We start from the raw sequence: 18,246 nt of genomic DNA on the forward strand, positions 1-18,246 counted from the left end.
TACAGGATGTATTGGGAGTTGCGGAAAAGGGACTTACCTTGATAGTAGATGTGAAACAATCCACCTTTCTCTGTGTTACTCCGAAAACGGATCAGGACCTGATTCGATGTGCTCCTAGGGGGGTCGTTGGGCTCTCCATCAGTGAACACACCTAGTTTCCTTGCCGTTTCTTGTGGGCCGTCCCTAAAGACAACAAAGCCTTATCAGAGAGCATGAAATATTACATCGCACGACGGGAAGGTAAACACTGCATTTGAGCACAGAATGACTGATCTAGATTTGACTGTGGCTACTAACTAACGTCCGATGAAAATGCTTTTGGAAGCTGTGGCCAATCGGAGCCGTCCCTTGACGCGGGGAACGGCCGATTAAGCCAGCTCCCGGAATTATACCACAACCATTCAGCTTAAAAACCATCTGTCTTTGGCTGTCAGAGTGGGCATGGGAGATTACAAGCAGCTCTGGAAATGGCTGGCTAGGGACTGCTGCCTGACTGCACTCCGGCCAAGTTACCATTACGGGGCCCATTTCCTTGGCTCAGTAGTTCAGTGGCTAGATACACAGAGGTGGCAAGTTGAAACTGGGGAACAAGATAGTCCACATCTTAGCTCGATGGGAGTTTACTGAGAAACATCAATCCAAGTAGGGCCGGTTATACAATTTTCTACTCATTTTTGCCAGATAACTTCGCAACAAAAACAATTCCGATCATGTCAGAGGTGATAAAAGGACACCGCCCTTCATCAATACAAAACAAAAAAATCATAAACGCACAAAACAAACCAAAACATGCACACATAGCTTTCTTTTAATCGATTTATCAAAAATAGTCACAGAGGTTATCACATACCAAACTGTTATGAAGTCATGTGGCCCGTGAACATGAAGTAGTGTGAAGTTGAGCTTGATTCCAAAGCCAGGAGCCACAGTGATCAACCAGGAGCAGTCTGCCGAGTTGAGGTATTCTTCTGGGTAGCGTGGAGAGAAGATGGTCCCGTTGTCCGATGTGATGTTTCCACCGCAAGGCACTGAGATATCAGAGTTAAAAAAAAAAAGGATATTATAATTCCACTGACGTATGTAACAAATCAGATTTCAGTTAAAGGTGTGTAAGGAAAGCCTGCTAGTGGTGAAATTGAGACTGGTCAAAAGCTAACTGTAGATTTAAGCCAGGTTACAATATTAACAACTGACAGTGATTCACCATTTAAATACAATACTCCGCAACAGACATAAAATGTAACCTACCATTCCCTTCTGAAACGCAAACCTCATAATCAACAGTGCTGCAACCATGAAGGAGGAGAGCTCACCGTAATCACAGTCGTTTAGACGTCTCAAGCAGCCGAGACAAGCAGCTCAGATAAACGACGCACCATCGGACGCCGATGTGTATACAATCATTCCCAGCGCTAAAATTGCTTTTTCATCCGTTTCTCAGAGGCGCTGAGGGTAGCACATCTGTGTGTGTTCATATTATTCAGCTACCTGATGTGTAACAGCAGAGAACCCTCGGCTAGTGTCTCATCTGTCAGATGAGTTATCGATCAGACTGATTAAAAGCTGAACACTTGATGGAATTGCTCTCTACTAGAGCTTGTAACCAACCTGCTTATGAGTGACAGGCAGAAAGTGTGTTAACTTGAAACCAAACTTGAAACCAGCATTGCAACTGATTAAAACTCAAAATATGATGGTTGATTCATTATAAAAATATGTATGTATACTGTTCCAATATACCATAATAGTTGATTAGACAAACTGAAAGTTGCCATATTTGGAACCTACCTTCACAGCGAGGGAAAGGGTTATCCCAATTACGGGTTGTGCCGTGTTCACAGGTGAGGATGGAATGTCCCACCAGCTGGTATCCAGGCAGACACTCGAAGGAAATGGATTGGCCCACATTATAGCCAGCGCCCACTACGACACCATAGCGGAAAGGCTCTGGATCCGGGCACTCCTGTAGTTCATAAGCTATAGGCAAGGTAAGCAGATGATGGAACCGTGAAGGATGCATATATATATATATATATATATATATATATATATATAGGGGTGCAACAGAACCGGTGTGAACGGTGAATCGTTTTATTTTTCGTCTTTTCTGGCGAGATGACAATTACTCAGAGTTTTGTTTTGTTTCTCCCTGTCAAAGTCCTTCTGAGGGCAAAAGGCGTGTATTTGTCTTGAACCATTAGCAACAGTGTTGGTAAACAGCTCTCGTTTTCCCCTTTGGATACAAATGTGGAGCAGGGGTTGCGGCTCAAAGAGCCAGGATGTAAATATGATGGAATAAATGGATTTCTGTGGATCAGCGATTTCCTATCATAGGCGATAACTCATGCAAATGCTGAAAACAGGGGTATTTGCAAATATAATGTTTGATTTATATGGTAATTTATATGTAATCATGTAAATACGTATTGCTATTTTTCTATTCACCAATGTTTGTGGAATCAAACAAAATAATGTGCGTGGTGCCGGTAGCAGTTGCAGCCACGGTAATATGTCGTGAAACTTTCCTTCGGCAAAATAAAAAGATCTTTTACGATAAGTGATCAACAGTTTGGTATAAGTGATTAAAAAGGTGTGATGATGCACACCTCACATGACACTGATAGTGACTAAATTAACTTGATGGAAAGAGGGAAGCGAAATTATGACACAGCATTCTACCTTTACAAGTCATTATTCATCATTTTATGACAATATTGTAATTTTCCAGGCAAATAGCTCAATATATTAAATGTACTTCGGCTAAAATACACTGAAGTGATTATGGGATATATCATGCTCTGCAGCTGAAATTAACTCTGAATACTGAGGCTAAGTCACTTCCACAATTAGCAAAAATTAATCCTGGTGATTATATCAATTAGAATGTGAACTGCATATTAAACCAGACAGTTTGAAAAGAATCCCAGGGCGTGAAGTAAAAGTTCTTCAACATCAAGGTCATTTACCTTGGTACTCGAACCGGAACCCTGGTTTGTTCTGTGAATGGTCACTATGGAAATAAACGGTGGTCTCATGTGAAGTGGTGAGAAGGGAGGAAGGAACATCCTGCCCGCTGAATCGTCCAATGACGGCACTCGTGTCCAGGGGTCCGTTGCGTATTTCAAGGAAATCGTGGTTTGCTTCAGTGGAGAAATTGAGAAACTGTATGTGGGCTCCTAGAAGGAAAAAAACAACAACAACACAATTGATGATTTTTCCTTCTTATTGCAAACATGGTGATAACATGACAACAAAATAAGTCACGTTGTTATATATTAACACTCAGATAATTATCAAATTGATGCGCATCAGCTGGACGTGTGCCATTTGCGGTCAGATTTAAAAAAGAACTGATTACTCTTTCTTCTCATCACCATTGTCTCGGGGGGCAATTAGGACAATGAATGGGAATATTATAGTAATGATCTGTTGAATAACCCCCATTGTATTATGTTTTCTTTAATTCAGAACGCGTACTCATAAATGAAGCAGAAGACTTCTCCACTGACTGTGTCAAAGGAAAAAAGTAATTAAAAAGGGCAATTGGCACAAGAATTTGAAAACCGTCCAAGGAAAGTGTTCAGTCTCATGTGCCAACGGCTAAATGGTAATACAGAATCTAGTTTTAGCACACTCTGAATGCTTTGTGCTGTTTTAAACGCTTTTAGGAGACCCTGATTCTTACCGTAACCAACAGGCAGGTAGATTCTCCATGTGCAGTCACTGTTACTAGGATAGTTGCCATGGAAACCGGGGCTGAGTATCATGCCCTCCATCTCCTCCCGAATTCCTCCACATTGGGCTGGTAGGTACCAGTAAAAACATGATATTAACATGGGCAGAATATCTTTAAAAATATAATACAGCATAATATATAGTTTTGGAATTCATTAAAATGTTATTTTTTAGACAAAGACTTTTTTTCTTGGAAGAACATAAGATCAGGTAGGTTTTCCAGACAGGTTTGAATAAGATGAAAAGCACAGTTTCAGCCCTGTTTCAGGACTTTTTGTGTTAGCCTTGATTACTCAGATGTGTTCTCGTATGGTGTTCCACAGGGTTCAACTTTGGCCCCCCTGCTGTTTTCATTGTATTTACTGCCGCTAGGTACCATCTTAAGAAAACATGGTACATTATATTCTTCCAACTGCTATGAGAGTCAGATCTTCATCTTCAGAGCGTCTACGTTCCGGTGTAGTACCCAATACAGTAATAAGTAACAATATTGTTTACTGTAACATAAACTTTACATTGGGTGCAATACTACATTTGTTAAGTACTGTATGTTGCACATGCTGCATTTTTCTTTACGTCGAGATGTCATCGTGGCACATCATGCACATCTTGCGTTTGTCAATGTTCCTTTCATCTTAAACCACCGGTGGATACAATTTCCTTGACTGAAATCCAGGACGAGGACTCAAAATAGTTTGAAATAAAACTGATGATGGTATCAAGAAAGATGAAACGAGAGAAGCCCCGAAATAAGACACAAAAAAAGATGAAAGGACATTAAACTGATGTTAAAAGCATCAGCTGACTAAAGCAGAAAACAGTGAGTAGTCCTGGAAGGCGGGAAAAAATAAAAAATAAATGTGAGAAGGGGAAAATAAATGAGAAAAACAGCCTACTTAAGACAAAAGAGGGAGTCACCCCAGAGGGAAAAAAAATGTGGGTGATCTACCATTATTTTTCTCTCAGGAATAAATAATGGCTGCATTTCGTATGCTCTGTGTAAGGTTGCAAACAGGAAATGCGGATGTATGAATTTCCCAGACTTCAAGCAATTGCTGGCATAATGGAAATTGTTTGTTAAAGCACTCTCACATGATTCATAGGATTAATCAGTGATTCCCAACCAGGGTGCCGTGGCACACGAGTGTGCCATTAGTGTAAATTATTATTGTTCCATCAAAATCCCTTTGTTCGTCTTGTTTTTGTCTTTTCAAAGTCAGCGTCCTGCTTGACATGTTTCTTTTCAGAAGCCAGTGTTTTTAAAGTTAAATTTAAAGTACCACTTGATAGGTGAAACCAATCAATGTTCCACTGTTGATTAGATATAATAATATTAATGAATTAATTAATTACTTTATTTATTTATTCATTGTTTTTCTGGTGAAATAACAGTCGACTCGCTCTTTTGGCAGGTGCTCAAGGAAGTGTGGAACTCCCAATGGGAGTGAACATTTTTGACTGGCAATTCATTCGAAAGTATTTGCAAATATGTTTGAACGTATTTGTAAGTATGTTCAAATGTATTTGTAGGCTAAATGCTAAGAACTTTTCCACAGTGCCATGGGTTATGCACATGCCAAGTCAATAATCCAAAGCATTATGGGGGAAAATGCAAAATTTTTAGCATTTAGTTTACAAGTACATTCAAACAAACTTGTAAGTACATTTAAAAGGGATTAGATCACCATATTTTAAGCCCTTCCACAGTTAATTATAGGCATATAATGAATAAATCTTACCTAGTTGACACCATGGCGATGTATTTTTTTATTTATTTTTTTTAAATATTAGGTGTTTTGCTGGTTATTTTTGTAACACCTCGTTCAGTAAAACCCCGCCTCTGAAACAAAACGGCTCTTAGCCGCAAGAAATCGTAGTGAATAAGGAGGGGAGGAGAGGGAAAAGGAGAGGAAAGAAGAAGAAGGAAAAAAAAAACAAAAAAACACCTTAAGTGGGTCACGAACCGGGAACCTGCTGCTTACAGGGTGAGCGCGCTAACCAATACGCCATTCTTTCAGTTAGGTTCAACAGCACAAAAGACTTGTAGTTTACACAATTGTCAGAACATCGGATTTTAAGACGGCCATCTGTGATTGCTCTTTGGCATTTTAAATGTGAAGGATAATTGTTTTCTTTGAATTTGGACAGAATGTTTATTAATATAGGCTACTCTTTATCCCGCGAGCATGGAGATCTCAGAGAAAGTGGGCGTGCGTTTAGTATGCAGCGGCAGTGTAGGGATGGGTCCGCACCTAATGATGTCATAAAGTGAGCACCTGCTTGTTTTCTCAGGTTGGGAGGGGCTGGTGCTTGGAGAGCAGAATGACCTAGAATTTCTCATAGAGGGGGGAATAGAGGAAAACACCACTTGGGTGATGTTTTTGATGAGGAATTAGAATTTTAACATGGCTAAAAGTTCCAAAACGTTGATTTTTTCCCATTACTGTCCCTTTAAATGTTATTTGCAATTATGTATATGAACGTACTTAAGTAAAACGTTTTATTTGCCATTATAAAGGGTGAGTAACACTGGATTAAATAAACTCAAATGCCCTAATTCATTCTGTTGTCTTATCTTTGGGGGTAAAAAGAGTATCACACTATTGATTTGCACTACCCTGAGGGATAAACGTAAGACGAAACTTGCTCCCTTTGAATTTGAAGCGACAACGTAAAGCTGTTGATGCCACAGTGTCAAGATCACAAGCCTGAAAAATGAGATCATGGCCTTGTAGCGCTTTAAATAATCATCTGGGGAGCAGAGGGAGAGAATGGTCCCTGAGGAAAAGTTGTCATCCCATAGAAAAAGGCCAGAAGAAGCAAGTAAGAAATGGTTCTTCTTACCGATGCATAGAGGCGGAGGGTAGTTCCATCTTCGGACGGTTCCTGGCATACAGGTGATATGCGAATTCCCCTTCAAGGTAAACCATGTGCAGAGCAAGAGTGGAAAATGCAACAAAGTGCCCGTGAATTAATTTGCACTCACTCACATCTGGAGCTCTAATTGTTTGAAGCAGCTGCACGTTGTCTCCAAATGGCTTCATGCAGCGGCTAAATTACAAAATCTATCTGAAGTGACAAAGATCGATGCAGAAGGAGAACTACAACCGTATAAAAATAACGGAATGATTGGAAGGTGGCGCTTATTTGGCGTCTCCAAAAGATCGACATTTGCTATGAACCACTTGTTATACGTACGGCTTTATGATTTTACCTGTAGCGTGTATCCAGGTTCACACTGAAAAGACACCACATTATTCATCTGAAGACGCTCCCCAATCTTGATGGCATTCATAGGAATGACTGGCTCGGGACAGCTGGTTAGGGACACCGCTGAAGGGATAAAATTTGGGTATTAATTCAGCATTACATGTAGTATTTTTTTTTTTAATTAAACACTATAATTGCAATGAATAAGTTATTTAAAAAAATCATAGTTGTCTTTGAGGTGTCGCACAAGTTCTATTCATTATTATCATTTGAACTTACTTTTGTATTCCAGCCTGAATCCAGCAGCAGACACGCTAATATCGGAGAAAAAATGGAGGTATAGTTGGTTGGAAGTACTGTTGAGGAGAGCTGGAACTGTGGTGCCTTGGGGAGAAAATAAATCGTAGGTATTTAGTGATCCTATCTGTTGCTTAAGCTGACCATGACTAACTGCTTCACTTTCTTACAAATAGATTAAACGCTGCTTTCCTAACATTAGCATTTTTATTTCTCGGTTAAAGAGAAAAAAAAAAAAAAAAAAAAAAAAAAAGACTATTACCTCTTGCTATAAAAGGGAGATTAACAAAGTTACCACACATCAATTAACTCCAAAGACAAAACAGCATGAGGATAATAATTTTGTTGAGTATAATGATCAACACACAATTGGTCTTGGTGTTGAGAAATCACCAGTCTAACAGATAGAAAAACAGAAAAAAAAAACAAGGCTATAAGCCAAAACAAGTTCTAGACTACCTGAGAAACTTCCAAGTAAGGTGTCAGTATTGTCGCCTCCATCAAACACCTCCAACGAGTCCCAGTTCTGTTCTGTGACAAAGCTGATGACCTGGATCTGTTAACAGTGAATATTTTTTTTAAAAAAATGGTTTTGCTACCTGTTCCAAATGTCACAATACACTTTCTATTTCGTTTCAGGTATCATTCGGACAGGAATGAGGCTATTGGAATTTGACAGCTTCTTAAGAGTTGAAGTTTTTGTCATCTTATGCCCTTGCCCTTGGAAATGTCATGGGTGTGTAATTTAGGCTAGCCATGTCAAGTTTCTTGAAACATGATCAGTTCTTGACAAACCAAGTGGCAGAAAGTCTGATAGTACTGTACCACCACTGAGGGAACTCCTAGAGTAGGCGTTTGCAAAATCTGGAAAGCTGCCCTCGGACTCAAAATTTATGAAAAATTTCATTTAGCGGATGCTTCGGAGAGTGTTAAAGCTAGCCATAGCGACTTCAGGTTGTTGAGCATCGTAAGCTTTCACTTGAAGCCTTTGCTTGACTAGCTCACTTGGAGAGAAATTACAATATGTTACATACGGCGATCTAAAGACATCATTAAAATGAGTTACTCTTGACATTAGCAGATTATGTTTATGTGGGACTCCTGTGGTCACATTTTGATTTCCACAAAAAAAAAAAAACAACTTTCTTTTGAAGTCTTACTTGACAAATTAATAAAAAAATAAAATAAATTAATAAAAAAAAAAAACATAATGTAAACCCGTGATCGACCTTTTCGAGCCGGATCGAACCCATGCCCTCCGGTTTGGCAGTGCTTCCGGTAAGCTCAGTTCTGGACAGCTGATACAGCTGATTACCTTATTTCAATGCTTATGAAGTGGGGTATGTATAACGTTTTTGATATATACCAATGAAAACACGCAACACAAAACCCGCTTTTCTATTTTCCCTACATGCCTCACGATTGACACGGGTGCAGTCCACGGTATACCAGTCTTGGTCACGCGGTGCACTCCGCCTCCCACTTGTTTTGCAATGAAAAACAGACATTTTTATTAATTAATTAAAAAAAAAATGGAGGCAAAAGAGGATAAATTTGGTCACCCTATAGGTGGGTTCAATTTCCACATTTCACAAAGACGGTCCATGATAGCTAATTTTTCTCTCACTCATTTAGATCCACCTGTCATCCTTCAAAACTGGGTCATCTTAACTGATGGTGATAGATTGTTTACGGGCCATTTAATGGAAGGAGGAGGTGATAGCTGTGGTGCATCTTGAAGAGATGAGAAGGGAGATCACATATTGATCTTTCATTAGTTGGGCATAAAAAATGTGCCGGTGGGGTAGTTAACGTGTGTTTAGAAAATGCAAATCAATGAGAAAAAAATAATAATAATAATAATCTAAATATTCCACTCAGTTGCAGTTTCTTTTGTTTGGCCAACTTGTACCACAGTAGCATACAAACACATACAATATCAATGTTTGACTCTTGCATCATTCACATTGCAAAGTCTGTGTTATGCTGAAGCACAAATGAAAACCAGCTTCTTTGTGTCTCTCCGTAAGACAGGAAAAACGTGACAAAGACAATGAAATTGGGGACAATGAATCTGGAATACAACAGATGAGAGGATTACGTTAGCGTATGGAGACAGAATAGCAAACCCCCAGAATTGGCACGTCACCTATTCAAAGCGCAATGTCAGTGAGGGGAATGTGGGCACACGCACACACACAGACGTGATGTGTGTATCACATTGATATTAAGGCTGTTGTGTCATATTTCTGACCTAAAGACATTCAGCTGGGGTGACGGGCGCTAATAGCTAAGGGACAACACTGAGGTCATTAGCCGCAGAAGCTAAACTGTACGCCAAGAAACTTTCCATCTGGCAGATCCCCAAAGACTACGCGACAAACTCCTGCAAAGAGGACGAAGTGAGGAATGCACATTTATCACAGGTGCGATCTAAACCAATCGGCTACTTGCAAAATTTGCCCATTTAAAGTTTATAAACAGACCTCCTGATTTCCATCTAGAACTGCAATTAGGATAGTGCTAATTGGATGTTAATTTGCACTTGGTCAGCTAATTAGACACCACCACACGTGTGCAGTGGTCAGGCCATTGCAGGCTGATGTTAAAGACACAACCTGAAAGAGTTCCTGTAAATGCTGGAAAATATCATGTTTGCTAATTGAATTCTATTTTGCGTGGGTTTAGAGATTTGATCATTTTTCCCCTTCCTGAAGGAATGGAAGTTTTTTATTTTTATTTTTAATTTTTTGCAGTCAACTTCTCCATGACCCTCAGCTCCCAGTATAAATACAGTACAGACCTGGATTCCAGATCCCTCAGGAACCGTAATTTTCCAGACACAGTTGAGGCTGTTGAGGTAAGGCTCTGGAAACCCAGGTGATAAAATGGTCCCGGTACGTTGAGTAAGATTAGCTCCACATGGAACTGTGGAAGAGAGCAGCATATTAACCAACCATATACAGTAGATGCATGTGCTGTAATCATACACCGTATTTTCCGTACTATAAGGCGCACCTAAAAGCCTTCAATATTTTTCAAAAGCTGACCATGCGCCTTATAATCCAGTGCGCCTTATATATGGATCAATATTGAGCCGCAAAAGGTCTCGCTGTCAAGACGCTATCGGTGACTCTGCACGATCGGAGATCCCACCATCTTGGATCGCTAGCTAATACTAATACTTTACCTCAGAGAAAATAACAAAACAGCTTTTTATTCATTTTGGGAGTGAACGGAGTTGTCAGAAAGCTGGTTTGTAATCTATTAATAATGTTTGACTGACCTATCTGACTTTTGTTGACATTCCCTTTAGCGCAGCACCATCTAATGGATGCATAACGTAACCCCAGCCTCTACTGTAGCGCCTTATATAAAAAGAAAAAAAGTTTTAAAATATGTCATTCATTGAAGATGCGCCTTATAGTGCGGAAAATACGGTATGTATATATATATATATATATATATATATATATATATACTGTATATATATATATATATATATATATATATATATATATATATATATATATATATATATATATATATATATTAGGGGTGTGACTAAACTGGTTTGTTTATTTATTATTATTTTTTTTATAAAACTTAATAAATTGTCTATTCACATGCGAATCTTTCACCACCGTCTTCCAACAAACATCTGGTAAGCACATCTGTTACAGCTTCTTGTGTGTGCGTGTGTTGAGAGATGTTCCATTTTTGAACATGTGGACTTCTCAATGTATTTCTGCTGGGGTTTACTTATGAACTGCCTGCCACCTGCGTGCTGCATGGCTGACTATTGGCTCTACAGGCAAGCACAAATCTGCGTCAGGTTAACATACGGTTCGCACGCAAGGCAAGGAGAGAAGGAAGGATGAAAGATGAAAACCAGCGTGTGTGTGTGTGTGTGTACAAGATTCATGTCCTACCTATGCAGCTGGGGATGGAGCTGTTCCACTGAGCCAGCGCATTGGGCACTGTCAAACATTCAATGGCGGCCGATCCCTCGAGCACATAACCTGGGCTGCACTCAAAGCGAATCACGGCGCCAACGGCAAAATTGTTGCCCATCCGTCGGCCGTTCCGGGGCTCGGGGACCGAGCTGCACTGCGTCGCGCTGGTCCGTGGCACAGCTTTGCAGAGCAGGAAATGGATGAATAAGTGAATTCAAATGTGAACTGATTTACTATTATATTACTATTCCTTGGATGTTGAAGAGCAATAGAGTTTGAAGTCATCCTAGAATCACTCATGGTCAGCGAATGGGAGTTTTCAGGATCTAAAGTGCAATTTGCGTACGTGCATGTGTGTGCAGTCACCTGCGTCATATAAACTCACTCACCCTGGTAGACCAGGTGGAATCCCCTTGAGCTAGATTGGCCTTTCGAGGTGAAGCGTATCAGGATTTGGTTGGTTGTCGCCAACGGCAATGACTCGCCTGACGGTGGAGAAAAAACAATTGGAATTGTTATAAACTAAGTGCCCTCAGTGCATACTGTAAGTGTGGGAGCTCAACACTCTCATCTCTCCTGGTTTCACTCAGGTGAGTGTGAAATACAGAATTCAATTCATGCTTGGGTTTATCACCTACATTCTGCTAGGCTTTGGGCCATGTAGACATTACCTAAATGACATTCTACACATTCAGGAGGGGTTTGAATGTCAACCGGAGTCGTGGCTCACCAACAGGTCATGTGTAAAATTAAGCTACGCTCTGACGGTTTGCATACAGCGATACTTGAGCCACTGAGAACTAGTGTGGGCCAAATTGTTATTTTTAAGTTGAGTGCAGAAATGAACATCTGTTATCTATAAAAATAATATCTCATAATTGTTTTTTAGAATGCAATGAAATATGAATAGATTTGATGATAGTCTGCCAGTGCTGACAGCTTTGCCTTGTAGAAGGGGCATATGCTTTTGTTTGTAAGGTAAAACAAATATTCCATCTGCAACACCACCCGATTGACAAACATTTGATTTATTTATGTATTTATTTATTTTAAAGTTCTGCCCACAATATTTCATGAAATATTTTCAGATAAATTCAAAAACATGGCTGTTAATACTAGTGTTGTTCCGATACCGATACTGGTATCGGCAGAGGTGCCGATACTGCATTAAAACAGTGGTATCGGTATCGGTGACTACTCACAAGTAACATGCCGATACCATTAATTCCAAAGCTAATATAGGATTTTGGATGCAGTATCTTGTGTCTTGCTGGTGCACGACATTCACTGATATGTGACATGTTCACTGCATGCTGGTCTAAGATGTCCTATTGGCCCTTGAATGCTCTGAGCCAATAGCAGGACAGCTTTTTCATGTTGAGGAAAAAAAAACAACTCAGGTATCGGTATGGTATCTGTATCGGCCGATACTGCAAAGCTTGGTATCGGAATTGGTATCGGGGCCCAAAAAACGGTATCGGAACAACACTAGTTAATACCCAGGCATTTAGTGAGCTTCGCATTCCACTCATGTTTTGGATTAAAACTTTTAGTGGCAGCCACATTTTTAAATCAGTCACACTTCAACTCTAAATAATTCATTTTGTCTCTTGATAACTGTAGAAAATACAGTAGTATCTCATTATTTAATAATGGCAATTTTTTTTTCCCCCCCCAGATGTTTTAAGGCTTGATGAAACTTAGCGACCAGATTTTCACATTTAAAAAAAAACTACAATTCCGCTGAAAATCAAACGTACAATACATTCTCACAACAAACTATTGACAACAAATTTAATTGCTAATAAATCTGGTTGTGTTAACATGTTACATTAGCTAATGCTAAATGATATCGTGGTTGACAGTTCAACAGCTGTTAAATAAGCAATGCACTCACCATAATCAAACTTTTTTTGCTCGTTCGCGGGACCCATTAGAATCTGGCTGTATCATTTACCTTGGGCCTGTCCCGCAAAGTAACATTGGAAATATGTCGCTAAAAAAACTCATCTTGCGCTGGTTTTGACTGGCGACCACTGAATTAGGCTAGTATGAGTAAAATTCCCATGATTCTTAGTAGTGTTGTTCCGATACCGTTTTTGGGCTCCCGATACCGATACCGATACCCAGCTTTGCAGTATCGGCCGATACCGATACCATACCGATACTTCAGTTTTTTTTTTTCCTCAACATGAAAAAGCTGTCCTGCTATTCGTTCAGAGCATTCAAGGGCCAATAGGATATCTTAGATCGGCATGCAGTGAACATGTCACATATGAGTGAATGTTGTGCATGAGAAAGACACAACATGCTGCATCCAAAATCCTATATTAGCTTTGGAATTAATAGTATCGGCATGTTACTTGTGAGTATTCACCGATACCGATACCACTGTTTTTATGCAGTATCGGCACCTCTGCCGATACCAGTATCGGTATCGGAACAACACTTATTCTTAGACACAGATGCAGGAGGTAGTTCTAGTTTTGGTATGAGCAAAACACTTGCGCTATAACAGTTACACATCATATGAATCACGATAGCGACTGTGTGATTGACATGCACATGATCCAAGGAACTGAGTTGCTGTTTGGACAAAAAAAAAAAAATGGATGCCGGGATGCGACCTGCGACAAAATAAAATGGTGAAATCCACGGTTCACCAATTCTCGAGGTCCAGCTTTCTTTCTTGGGATGAAAACACTACATGTCCAGATATTTGATTATCTTTTTGACAGAAGACCAAAAAACAAACCGAATCTTTGGAATGATCTCAAACGGCCCACAACATCTTAATTAAACCCCAGTGACGTTTCTACAGAGATGGGAGGCGCGGAACATGATATCATGCTCGAGCATCTCTGCCTCTCAGTCTTTGCTGCTCAAGCTGCCGACTGCCTCTCGGCGGAGGATCTCATTACACCGTGTCTGCTTGCTGTCACACGGTAGTGGGGAGGCAGACATGCTTAACCCCCCGAGGAAACATCCCGCTATGTGTATCTCCCCAACCTGTACTGTCATCTTATTCCACGTATGTGTTTAATATATCTGTTCCTGTAGGTGTTGCATCAAAAAGGAACTCCAGCTACAAGTGTCATGGCCATGACTGCTCGGGTGCCACTACCGAGACCCCGGGACATGCTGGGTAGTTAATTGCAGGAAGGCCCCGGCAGAATGCTGTCATGGCGACCGCTTTACAATTCGCTATGTGGGGGAATGTGTTCACCTTAGCAGATCAGACATGTGTCAGCATGTTGCTTATCAAGCCTCTGGTCAGCTTCCCGCTGCAAACCAGGTCACCCATTTAGAGCTTCTCCGCAACTGATTTGAAGGAAAGACTTTGGCGGGAAGCCAGTCGCCAAAAGGAGTTGATGGTGTTCGCTGGTTTGGATTCAGCAGTTAGGGCTGAGATTATTGCTCCAGCTGTTAAGCAATAAACAGGTTTCAAACAGTAGAAGAACCTGCGAGGATTTATAAACCTCTAGAAAATACCAAAAGCAGTATTAAGGAATATGTTTTCCTTGATTAATTAAAAGGCAAGACCCCTTCGTTCAATCCTGCACTCTCGTGTTTTCTGTCTCTTTGGGGGGACCATCTTTGTAGAACTAAAGTCTGTCTTCTTTGCCAAACAGCATGAACTCTGCTTTGCTCTGCTTGCTTAGTGAGTTCTGTGAGTTGGCTGGCATGATTTCCCAGTTAATATGGTGTCTTGTTTATTGAGCAGGAAACTAGATGTTTTTTGTAAGTGCTTTTTTTTCTTCTTCTTAGGTTTTTCCCAGCATGCCCTGGACACAAACCAAAGGAATCATTATTTGCTTCTGTCAAGTCCCAGACTGACCAAAATACAGAGATGTGATACTCGGTGGCTCACAATTTTAGCTCGCTGGTAGTGCTTGTGCTCCCAAACCGACAGGTCCAAGTTTGATCCCCAATCCACATTTACAAGCAGTAAAACATGACCAATAGAATACAATTTATCCAAAATAATACATCACCATCATGGGATTAGTGTAAACTTTTGTATTTTAAAGCACCATATAACTGAACTTCCTTCCACCTGACAAATGTGCTGTCCATATGTACAATGAGTAAATACTCTTGCTCATCTACTGTATATAAAACTGCTTGCACATACACGTGTTTATGTAACACTAATACAGGTGTATTTGCACGCGATCTTGCGCATGTCTAATGATTTGTTATCTCTGTGACGAAGCAAGTTGATGCAGCCGTTTGCACTTCGGTAGAGCACACCTGGCGCTGCATCTCCACCTCTGTCAGCAATGTGTCAACAAAAAGGTCACAGCAGAAACATTTTAGTTCCTCCTCACTCATGTCTGAAATAATAAATAGCATTTGTTACCTGTGTGCGCTCCGGACAAGGAGCTAAGAACACGGGAGGACTGTGTGGGCCCATCAAAAACCTCCACAACGTCATTCAGAGCTGTCTGGAAGAATGCAAACTGGCTGAAGACCACTAGAAAGGAACATACAGGTGGTAGATTTACAAATTTGGAACCGTAATTGCCAGAGAATATCTTCAGCTATTTAAGTCAGATCGTCCTCTCTGAACTTATGAAAAACAGATGTCACCAGTTAAAACACAAACAATATCTGATCTTATCTGACAAAAGGGAATATTAAAACAACGGTCTTGGTTTGATGTTTTGTCAGCAGATGAAAGGTTTTCAAGCAATAACAGCCAATATCTTTACGTACTGTCACCACTCATCCTTTCAACCACCCCTCTCAACCGCTATTACTGGAACACATTTAACCGTTCAGATCTAATCTGTGTCGGCTTTACAAGTGCAAGAACAAAGCGGACATTGGAAACTGGAGGGGAATGAAGGGGCGCCAGAGGTCAGCGTGTTTCATCAGTTGCCGGACCGTAACTGCAGAGTAACAACCGCGCCTCAGCAGGTCCCATTAACTGATCTTTGCCAATGGATTAAACCATTTAAATAGCATCTCTGCTAACGTTCCAGAAAAAATGTACTAATTTCTTGAAAATGTCACACTTTGCACTAAATTATATAAAAACATGTTAGAAAACCCAATACTGTAATAATATCACCAATTATGTAATAAAAAAAATATTTTCGGGAAATTTAAACACTATAGTCTTTGATTGTTTAATAATAAAATATAAACGTAAAATTATCAAATAAAAAACAAACAGGTGCATCAATCCCAGCCATTTTCACAGAAGCAATCACGTTCACTCCCCACTCATCTGTTTTACTAGATTTTGACCGATTTTGCAAGTCCCACAGAATATTGTGTTCAATTGCTATAAAAGCATGAAAAAGAAAGATTAAAGTCTCTTCTTTCAGCAGGAAAAAAAAGTATGTTTCTATCTGTTTCCGTTTTGCAGCAATTAGCATAAGAAGAGAGCTAAGTTTCATCAGTTTTCACAAATCTATTTAAAATTGTAAGTAAGTTAGCTTTTTTTCTACATGGCCCTGGTTGATATCCTTTGCTCTGCGGCCACCTGCTGGCCGTTTGTGTAATAACTACCATTTCTGCAACCGTTCTTTGCAGTTGAGAGGCTGCACCAAAGCCTTCTGTATGCTCTAGCATAAAAAAAAAACAAAAAGAGGTATAAATACGTTGCTGGGACACTTAGAACATTAAAAAAACAACAACGTATTTATACGTTATTGGGAGCAAATGAGTTAAGTGTAAAAATTAGCACTCCAGACGTGTTTGCGGCAGAGCAATTCTAATCAAGTGGGGGCAGCTTACTTTGATTAACTCTGTACAGAGTTGGTTTCACACCAAATAAATCAACTCTACCAAATAACTTCAACACTGACCTCCATTTAGAACAATGTTTAAAAAAAAATTGCAGGTTGAAATCCACTTTGAAACATTTAACAACCAAATTTTAACACTCCAATTTCTGCTGTGTCTTAGATTCTCAAAATGTAGAACATTGGACTGATAATGAACAAATATATTACATTATCTGTCAAGTTTTACATGTTCAGTTTTGAGAAAAAAGGCCCACATCAAGATTAATAAATCCCCAATTATGTAATAACAATGGTTATTCTAACATCAGTCAGGATTTTTTTTATTACATTATTTGTGAAATTATTTTATAATTGGGTTTTATTACATTTTTGATTGAGGTAAGTGCAAATTCTATTACATTGCATTTTTTCTTGGAATCATTTTCGAGGAAGATGCAAATGTGGTCTGTTGTGTACTGCCAATTCTGTCACTCATGGATATTCCAACAAGAGGCACGTCAGCAAATTTATTTGAAGTGTTGTCACATCTTCTAATGGGTATTTCAACTTCAACTTTGCCAAGAAAGTTGCACAGTTTGACTTAATTATATTTTTTTAGTGGCTTGGGGCTACCTGATCTGATTTCAAGGTCAGAAAGCTGACTTTTCTTTTTTAATATGGAAAATACAAAAGGCTAAAAAAAAATCTTCCAGATACCAATTAAGAGGTCAGATATATTCCTTGCTGGATATGTAAAATACTGATTAAATTGCTCCAATGACAGTAACAATAGTTGGGCAGCTCTCAGGTGGTTTTACTTTTACAGGCAGTGTCACTATTACTGCAGGGTTCCCACTCTCTTTGGAATTGAGAAATAATCCCTTAAAAGTTTGAAGAAAATGAGATGAGAATTAAATGGTAGAAAGGTGACAATAGTAATCCCTGAAGGAAAATTGCACCTGAAAAGGAAATTGTACAAATTTGACCCCAGTCAATTTCGCATCAGATACCGCTCAAAATTAGAGGAAAAGTTTTAAGAAACTATTATCAACGATAGAGTTCTGAAAAAAACAATCTGACCATCATCTAGTGCAGAGGTGTCCAAACTTTTTCCTCTGAGGGCCACATACATAAAAATAGAAAGCTGCAAGGGCCACTTTAGTTATTTATTAAACATGGTAAAAATCAATGAAGCAATTATAAATGGTTGATATAATGTACAGTTACTTATTAAAAACTGCTAACAGTCACAAGGCAAATAGTGACCCCTGTGTGCCACTGAGCAGCAGCTGAATCCCAACTTGACATTC

General features: G+C 39.6%; 1 protein-coding gene across 1 annotated transcript in view; it reads right to left on the reverse strand.

The window, feature by feature from the left end:
* The window catches only part of csmd2 (CUB and Sushi multiple domains 2), a 175,266-nt gene that overhangs the window by 33,204 nt on the left and 123,816 nt on the right, over nucleotides 1–18,246 (reverse strand). The window contains exons 33-45 of the mRNA XM_077506435.1: nucleotides 15,562–15,675; nucleotides 11,588–11,683; nucleotides 11,175–11,378; nucleotides 10,046–10,170; nucleotides 7,702–7,798; nucleotides 7,225–7,329; nucleotides 6,950–7,068; nucleotides 6,580–6,649; nucleotides 3,686–3,802; nucleotides 2,967–3,176; nucleotides 1,789–1,977; nucleotides 851–1,028; nucleotides 38–183 (exon numbers count right to left, since the gene is read on the reverse strand). Of these exons, the coding sequence (XP_077362561.1) occupies nucleotides 38–183; nucleotides 851–1,028; nucleotides 1,789–1,977; nucleotides 2,967–3,176; nucleotides 3,686–3,802; nucleotides 6,580–6,649; nucleotides 6,950–7,068; nucleotides 7,225–7,329; nucleotides 7,702–7,798; nucleotides 10,046–10,170; nucleotides 11,175–11,378; nucleotides 11,588–11,683; nucleotides 15,562–15,675 (1,770 nt within the window). The remainder of the gene's footprint in view (nucleotides 1–37; nucleotides 184–850; nucleotides 1,029–1,788; nucleotides 1,978–2,966; nucleotides 3,177–3,685; nucleotides 3,803–6,579; nucleotides 6,650–6,949; nucleotides 7,069–7,224; nucleotides 7,330–7,701; nucleotides 7,799–10,045; nucleotides 10,171–11,174; nucleotides 11,379–11,587; nucleotides 11,684–15,561; nucleotides 15,676–18,246) is intronic.

Source organism: Festucalex cinctus, chromosome 19 (genome assembly GCF_051991245.1).
Source record: "Festucalex cinctus isolate MCC-2025b chromosome 19, RoL_Fcin_1.0, whole genome shotgun sequence".
Lineage (NCBI taxonomy): Eukaryota > Metazoa > Chordata > Actinopteri > Syngnathiformes > Syngnathidae > Festucalex > Festucalex cinctus.